Source organism: Limulus polyphemus, unplaced genomic scaffold (assembly GCF_000517525.1).
Source record: "Limulus polyphemus unplaced genomic scaffold, Limulus_polyphemus-2.1.2 Scaffold162, whole genome shotgun sequence".
Classification (NCBI taxonomy): Eukaryota; Metazoa; Arthropoda; class Merostomata; order Xiphosura; family Limulidae; genus Limulus; species Limulus polyphemus.
The window spans coordinates 778,379-787,471 of record NW_013665772.1 but is presented as its reverse complement, the minus strand read 5'-3'; the positions used below and the strand labels follow the sequence as shown (position 1 = coordinate 787,471).

At 33.7% G+C, this 9,093-nt stretch overlaps 1 protein-coding gene across 1 annotated transcript in view; it reads right to left on the bottom strand.

Annotated features, from left to right (window-relative positions):
• LOC106477065 (dual specificity tyrosine-phosphorylation-regulated kinase 4-like) overlaps window positions 1–9,093 on the bottom strand; it is a 67,892-nt gene that overhangs the window by 10,434 nt on the left and 48,365 nt on the right. Inside the window, exons 3-8 of the mRNA XM_013937669.2 lie at window positions 8,321–8,484; window positions 5,721–5,857; window positions 3,534–3,674; window positions 2,823–2,961; window positions 1,737–1,859; window positions 399–591 (exon numbers count right to left, since the gene is read on the bottom strand). Of these exons, the coding sequence (XP_013793123.1) occupies window positions 399–591; window positions 1,737–1,859; window positions 2,823–2,961; window positions 3,534–3,674; window positions 5,721–5,857; window positions 8,321–8,484 (897 nt within the window). The remainder of the gene's footprint in view (window positions 1–398; window positions 592–1,736; window positions 1,860–2,822; window positions 2,962–3,533; window positions 3,675–5,720; window positions 5,858–8,320; window positions 8,485–9,093) is intronic.

The window sequence follows — 9,093 nt, the reverse complement described above, 5'->3', positions numbered from 1 at the left end:
TAATGTGTGTGTAGGTAGTGAGAAATTGAACTGCAGTCACAGGGTATTGTTGAAGTTAACGTTCGTTCGTTATAGTTTTGTTTTAGCGCGAATATTGAAATTAAGTGTATCGTAAAGTTCTATTCGGAAAGAATAAACCAGTTTTATTAAGTAAGGACTTGTGTCGTTAAAGTTTCGTCGGAACGAAGTTACGGAAAGTTAATTAACAGACGGAGACGTAACAATATATAAATAAATCTACTGTTGATAATTGTTTCTGTGCGAGATTCTTACATTATAAGTCATCAATATATTAACCAGCTAGGTGATAATCGTATGAGGTTCCAACGGCTGTATGTTCTTAATCGTTCAACGTTAGCACTTTGGAAACGTCTAATATCACAGTTAATTGATCTCACCAAAGAAAAGACGGCGTCTTGACGCCACTTCTAAAATCTCTGCTGGGGGTAGTCCAATAATTTCCATAATGCACGCTAGCTGATCAGCCTCGTTTTCACCAGGAAACAGTGGATATCCGGTGTAAAGTTCGACCAGAATACACCCAAGACTCCACATGTCAATAGCTGGACCATAAGGTACTCCCAAAATAACCTGAATAAAATTATCGTACGATAATATTATAGCTAACTGACGAACAAAATATCCATGTATAAAATTTCACAAAGGAATTTAATACGAAGAAAATGTGGTATTTATAAAGTTGTTGTTTTTAATTTTGTTTTGTACAAACACACAGTCATGGTGTAAAATGCATAATGAAACGTGTATTTTCTTATAGTGGATGAATACCGGATGATGATACCGTAATCATTTGAGAGCTAAATCAGCTATTATAGGCCCAACTACGCTATTACCATATCGCTATTTGTACAACGGCGAGATTACTTAACCAACTACTAAGCCTAACTGAAAAGCGAGATAGTCTCCAGCAAATTTGCCATATAGAAGAGTATAGAGAGGTATGTATGTGAAAAACACTCACATCAATGTTAACTGTATTACGTCATTGCTGGTTAACTGTAGAGGGCCAATAAATACAACAGTGGCATAAGGCTAAATAACGAATATCAGTAATACTACCATTCAGTTTAGAGTGTTACAAACATGTTAACACGCAGCTTGTCAGGATAACTTAGCTTTTATTAGCGCGTATCATGCAATCCACTGGTAATAACACTCGTCAAAATTTGTATTTTGGCAGTTCAACCACGTGTACCTTCGGACAAAATAACAAAATATATATTGGTTCTTAAGTAAAATATGGATAGCAATAGAATCTTTTAACCCCAAAATCACATGCCAACTATCATATAGGATTTATCCATCCCATTTAGTATAACTTCAGAAAAAAACATCACTTGTTTTCTTCTTAAATACGAAGTTACACACTGCAATTCAATTCGTACATCTATCTAAAAACGTGAGAAATATTTTCTATTCAAATATAAATTCGTATCTGCAGTAGAAACCGCTTATTGTCGCAATCTAAAAAAGAAAATAAGCACATTTTTGTTAAGTACAGGGTTTAAGGCTGATGGTCACGTTCTTATATACAATGTATAAGAGACGTCATTTCCGTCTCCGCATGAAATAAAAGCAAAATGGAGTCTAAAATATAGTAGCAGTCTTCCAGACTATAGAAAATTACATATATATTATATGAATGCTTACCAAAACAACGCTGTTATTATACAACTCTGTCTCGTATCTTAATGTAACCAAAATTATAAACCCACCTCTGGAGACCTATAAAATCTTGATTGTATATAGGTGTACACTCTCTGGTGGACAAAGCAAGAACTACCAAAGTCTATCACCTTTATGGAACTGCTTCCCCGTTGTTTGAGAAGGATATTTTCCTAAATCGAAAGTTTTGGAAAATAACAATAATTGATATAAGAAACAGCATTACGGCCGAAAATATCGCTAACGGCAAGGGTTAACAACTGACGAGTCAATATATTCTAATTATTATAATAAAGACGGTATATTCAATTAGACATATTAATTACTGGGTAAATTTTTAGTTCTGATCTACGTTTGCTTTGATTAAACGTTAATGATAATGATGTATAAATTTCAAAATAAAGAAACAGAAAATCTTAGACATATTAAAAGTTTGCAAGAAAGACTTCAGAAGATAATATACTAATAAAATATTGAATTAGTTAAATTAATTCTTCTTCTTTACTAATGATCGAATCATTAGAGTCAAAACATTTCTGAAAATTAAAGGCTAAATTTCATGTTCATAAACTTGGCAATATGTTGTCTTTGTGGATAAACGATTGTAAGGCTTTTTTTCTCTCGAAAATTAACTTATTTTTCAATCTTATCCATCTCTTAAGTCATAGTCTCCAAATGGACCACCAGTTTGCTTAACATTCGCAATAAAATGTTTATATAAGCTCTAAATACAGTTATGCACTTAAAAGCGATTAACATATGAATTTATGGAATACGTATTATACAGATTCAAGAAGATTTAAACTTTCTGTGATGGGTCAAAAACCTTAGATAAAGTTGAGCGTGTTTTATGGTGACAATGATGGATATAGAATATCCTCAGATATAATTTAGTTTACAAATATCCAGAGGGGGAAAAAAAGTTGTAATAAGATCAAATCAAGAGTGATATGGCCAAACAAACATGATAAAATAACCAATTGTAACCAACCAAAATGTAGACTTTTTGATTAAATACGGGAATAGTGACTGGTTACCATATAGAAAATGAAAATAATAAAAGTTAGAACGTGAAAACTGAATTAAGACTGACTACGACTTAAATGAAAAGTGACTAAGAAAATTAGTTTACTTACCGGTTTTAGGTCACAATGAATGATGTTCTCTCGGTATAAAAGACGCAGACACTGTATAAGCGAATAAGTAAATCTTCGAATAAGTCCTAAACTTAGGCCTTGATAGTTGTTCTTCTTTATCAGTTCATAAAGGTTCAGGCTACAGAGGTTAAACATAAGTTCATATATATATGACACCCCCCTGAAAAAATTATACACACACACACACATATATATATATAGTACAGAAAGAAATATAGAACATGTAACAAAAATAACACAATCTTCCGATGATCTTAATAACGAAATAATTGAGTACTTGTGAGAATCCCTAATAACAACCAATTAGATGCAATTATGAAATTCACTCTCTGAATACTTCTAAGTGGGGACAACTGTTCTCTCATACTATTGTCTCTCTATTATCATTACATAGTAATGAATGTCTGTAGTGCAAAGTCATTGCAAGTAAAAAAGAGAGTACCAATTAAGTTTTGCTCGCAGGTTTCGACGGTCGATTAATTATTTTTTAAAAAAAGGCCATTTGTTACATCTAGTAATCTTCTATATCCTGTAAACATCCGGTGTTCTTGAAGTTAGCCTTGTTTTCAGCGGTGTGTGTGTGTGTGTGTGAAGGGACTATATATAAATGTTTGCTTCAGTTTATGCTATAAAGACGTTCTTCAAATAACATTAAACACATTTATTTTTCGTAAAATGTCAGATACGTACCCCATTAATTCAAAGACGATACACAAGTGATTTCTGAAATGAAAGTGGTCAATAGTATGGATGACGTTATGATAACCGTCGCTGTCTTTCTTAGATAGAAGATCCAAAATTTTCACTTCGACTAGAGCTTGCTGGTGAAATCTAAGGGAAGATGAAAGTATAAAATTATCATTTGTTTTTACATTTAAAGACTGATTCATTTGAGAGTGATAAATAAACCAAGATTTGGTAAATACACTGAGCTAGTGAGTTTACAACAATTTCTATAATTACTTACGGATTACAGTTTAGTGTTTATATTTCAATAATTTTCGTAACAAAGTCACCGTGAAATTATTACCAAAATGACGATGGGTCAGGTAATATTTCCCCAAGGTTTTGGAAGGAGGTTAAGGATTGGATATGTGAGCCGCTTGTTATTATTTTTTGTAAGTTCTTGATTGGAAGTTAGCTAATGTCACTCCTCTTTTCAAAGGAGGTGATCAAAATTGTCCCAGTAATTATAGACCCATTAATCGTACATCAGATGAAGGATAAGGTATGGAGAAGTCTGATAAAAGATGCTTTGCAAAGCCATTTAACAAAGTTTAGAATTTTATTGAAAAATCAAAATGGTTTTACTAAGGTAAAATATTGCCTTACAAATCTTTTGACATTCTTTGAAAGGTTACTGCTTATGTAGATGAGGGTAACGGTGTAGATTTGGTGTAGCTGGATTTTCCGAAAGCATTTGACAAGTTGCCATATAAAAGGTAGGGGGATAAGTTAGCAACTTGGATAGAAGAAAGCAGAGGGTTGTTATAAATGGAGTTCAGTAAAACTGGATTTTAAAAGTGGGGTACTTCAGGGCTCAGTCTTAGAATCTCTGCTCTTTTTGATTAACATCAATGACATAGATGAAGGAATGGTCAATAAATTGCTTAAATTTGCAGATGATATTAAGGTCTTGGGTGTTGCTAGCTGTGAACAGGATGCTGCTGATTTATAAAAGGATTTGGATCATTTAGTGCGTTGGGCAAATAAGTGGCAGATGAGTTTTAATTATAATAAATACAAAATAATGCACGTGGGTTATCATAATTTGAATTATAAATATAATTTGAATGAGAATAACCTTAACAGTGTCATGAAAGAAAGGGATCTTAGTGTAATTATTGATCAGTCTCTTAAGCTATTCACGCAGTGTGCTGTTGCTAGTGGTAGGGCAAATAGAATTTTAGATTGAATATCAACAGAAATACTGAATACAAGTCTAAAGAGGTTATAGGTTCTTTGTATAGGTCAGTGGTTAGGCCACATTTGGAGTATTGTGTTCAGTCTTGGGCTCCTTACTTTAAGAAGGACATTGAATTGTTGGAATGGGTTCAGAGGAGGGTTACTAGAATGATGCCTGGGATGGAGGGATTGTCATACGAGGAGAGGTTGAGATCTCTCAAATTGTTTTCTCTTGAAAACATAAGAGTTAGAGGGGAATCTGATTGAGGTATTTAAGATTGTAAAGGGAATTGATAGTGTTGATGCATCATCTTTTTTCATACTTAACAGTGAGAATAGTAGGACTAGCGGACACAAATATAAATTTTGGCAGGTTAGGAGTCATCTTCAGCTAAGACAGTTTTATTTTTCTAACAGGGTGGTTGGCCTTTGGAATGGGTTGCCTTCGGATGTTATGGAGGCAGTAACTTTAAGTGAGTTTAAGAGAAAGATTGATAATTATGTGAATGATAAGGGCTGGATTTGGGATTTTTTAAAATATATTTATTTAATAGTTTTAGTTTATTTTAGAAGATGGGACAGCTGAGATGGACCAATAGATCCCTTGTTGTCCCCAAACATTATGTCATGTTATAATTGAGAAAATAGATACAATTTCTTTAAAGCTTTAATTTTAAAAACAACTTCATCCAAAATGGGAAGGATATGATATGAATCATTTCACTTCGCGTGAATTTTGCTTTACTTTTAACTAAACCTAATTTATGCACAACATTTACTTATTTTTATACCCTAAATGCAGAGCGAGCATATTTTTCCTAAAGTAATGCCTCTCAGTGGCTAAGCGGTAAATCTGAGGGCTCATACCGCTAAACACCAAGTTTCGATATATACTCGTGGTGGGCACAGTACAGATAGCCCATTGTGTATCTTTGTGCTTAACAACAAACAAACCTGAAGTAATTTTTATACCTTTTCTTGTTCCGAATGATTTTCACTGCCACATGCTGGTTAGTTTTGTGATCAAGTGCCCGAATAACTTGGCCAAATGATCCTTTTCCGATGACCTCTAAAATTTCATACCTATAGTATAGATGGTCATGAGGAACCTGAAAGATTATAAGATTACTGTTGGAATTAAACATGTTAATTAGTTAAAATCTAGCTCAATATTATATATATATAAGGTAATACAGCGTTTTTTAATAATTTCAAGCATCCAACTAATAGCAACAGCTGATAAAAAATAATTTTAATTATGTCTTGTTAAGTTAATAAATTCAAATTTCAGGTAAAGATCACTTTAACAATAATAATCAAGGATACCTTTTTAGTTTACATTATGTTGTTATTGTAGCATTTAATTTAAACAAACGAAACAATATGATTAAATCAGTTTGATCTTTGCTGATCAGGTCTGCCTGGTCCCTCAAAATAATGACCTCATTCTATAAACGCAACCAATGTTATACTCAGAAACGTTTCCAGCAACTAGCATGTCTTATTTTCTTTAGGGTTTCGATACCTGTGGTGGGCGGAGCACAGATAGCCCATAGCCCAAACAAACAAACAAAACTGCCCAGCGATTCGTTTTCGTACCTTTAGATTTCCATGAATAATTTTGTATATTTTAAACGATTGTTTGAAGTTAAGCACAAAGCAACACAATGGGCTATCTGTGCTCTGCCCATCACGAGTATCGAAACCCGGATTCTAGCGTTGTAGGTCCGCAGACACTGGGGGGGGCATTTTAAACGAAACACTATGAAACGAAGGCTTTATAACACTTATACTACATCAGCTTTTTTGTTTGTTTGTAATTAAGCACAAAGCTACACAATGGGCTATCTGTGCTTTGCCCACCACAGGTATCGAAACCCGGATTCTAGCGTTGTAAGTCCGCAGACATTCCGCTGTGCTACTGGGGGGCTAACTACATCAGCTACAATTATCATTATTACTTAAATTTAGATGAACTGTGTTTTTTAATACAATTACATTTTATCGTTAGGGATTTTTTTTCTCCAAGGTTCATTTATTATTAATTAGCGAATTGTAAGAAGAGAATGGTGACATTTTACAAGTGTTTTTTTTTGTCTTCATAGCTGTGAAGCAGATTGAGTTTTCATGGTTCAAAAATCTATCTGATTATACTGCATGCGTTTTATTAATCTTTTTGTTGGGTGAGAAAATATAAGTGAAACCTCGCTAATAATTCATTTTGCAATCAACAGTATTTGGCATAAAAGGTTTGGAAATATGTATTAATATTCATACCTTTAGCTTTCAAATAAAGAATTATATGACAACACATTAAGGGAAAAAAATAATCCAATCGGTTATTCATATCTGCTGTTTTTAAGTACAAACCTAATCGTAAACATAACAACCCAACAGCAAAGTTAACACAATTTTTTTTATATAGTTCTTTTTCTAAGCCAATATTATTGTTGAGTTTTTGTCCTGTTACGTAAATCTGTGTTATAGGCTGAATTGAGTACAACCACAATATTTTTACACGTATTATAGGCTGAATTGAGTAAAACCACAATATTTTTACACGTATTATAGGCTGAATTGAGTAAAACCACAATATTTTTACACGTATTATAGGCTGAATTGAGTACAACCACAATATTTTTACACGTATTATAGGCTGAACTGAGTACAACCACAATATTTTTACACGTATAGGCTGAATTGAGTACAACCACAATATTTTCACACTTATAGCTTTATGTATATATTTATTCATTCTCCTTAATTATTCCCAAAATGTTTTGTTCCCTGGTGGATCAGCGATAAGCTTACAGACTTACAACGCTAAAATCCAGGGTTAGATTTCTCGCAGTGAACAAAGTGTAAAAAGCCCATTTTGTAGTTTTGCAATAAAACAACAACAACCAAATGTTTTTGCTAATTTCCTGGTAAGATTTAGTAATGTTAATAGGTATGTCAAAGCCAGTGGCATAAGTATGCCCCCGAAATTTATTTTATGTTTTTTAGAGGGGGGCGAGCCAAAAGGGGGCTCGAATCATAACTACAATTATAGGGAAATAAACTTATTTATGCAAGGGGGGGGGGCTATCTTTTGTAGTTACGCTACTGATCCAGGAATAAAGTTTTGTTGTTTTTGAATTTCGTGCATAGCTAGTCGATGACTATTTGCGCCAGCCGTTTCTAATTTTGAAGTGACCGACCGAATAGTGAAATTGACCGTCCCATTATTACGTCGTCATAGCTGAAAGAGCGAGCATGTTCGGCGACGGGATTCGATCCTGCAATCCGCAGATTGAGTGTCGAGTAACCCGAATCACCAGGTCATGCAAGACCGTCCCCGCTATAAAACCGACTGCAGTTCGCGTATGAAACTAACTCCAAACTTATCAGTAGATATAATATTAAAATCGTATACTTTAAAAAAAAAATCTATCTTAATCTTATAATGGGATTACGTTTTTTTTATATATTGTTGGAAATAATTTGATCTAACTCGAAAAAAATATCTATAGTTTGAATAGTTTTTAACATAACAAAGAAATATATCTTGTAAACAAATAAAATTTCCTTGCCTTCAGATAGGAACCGTTTTCGTCGTCGTAACCGTTATTTTGAGGAGAACCAATTTCCCCTTCAATTTTGTTGGCTTCCAGTCCTATGTACCATAGCTCCTGGTACTGTTGTATTTCTGCTCGCTCAAAAGTGTTTAATCTCGAACCATAATATTTCAAAGCTTCTGCACATAAATTCGGTCGTAGAAAAATAAAATTGATTAGCAATCAAAAATTGCAACATATAGTAGGAATAAATTATATATATATACACAAGAATGTAGTTCTATCGAACTGGTGATTTTAAGTGTAAAACACCATTTCGATTTTCGATACCTCACAACTATAAAGGGTTGGTTTGGTCTGAAGTTTTATTCGGTGGTCGTGTCAGGTTCACTGATGAGGAGTGGAATTCTCCGAAACTAGTCTGGCCCACACCCCCCCCCCCCTCAATGAAAGAATAGACCATTCCAAGCTTTTACTTGTTGTGAAACAAATGTTTAAACAGCTCTGTTTAATAATATAGTTCTGCTTTAAGAAATAGTGTCACTCTTTATAGGTGCCAGATTTAATCTGAAATAGCTTTTTTATTATTCTATAGTTTTAATTAGTGAGTAATCAATGATACCTTGTGAAAAATAATATTCTCCTTACCTCTGAAAATGGGTCTTTACGTGAAGCAAGCGCAGATAGCCCTCGTGTAGCTTTGCGCGAAATTCAAAAACAAACAAACGTGAAGCAAGGGCTCTGGAAACGAACAAATTATGCAAGAAGTCTAATAGGCAAAACTCAGG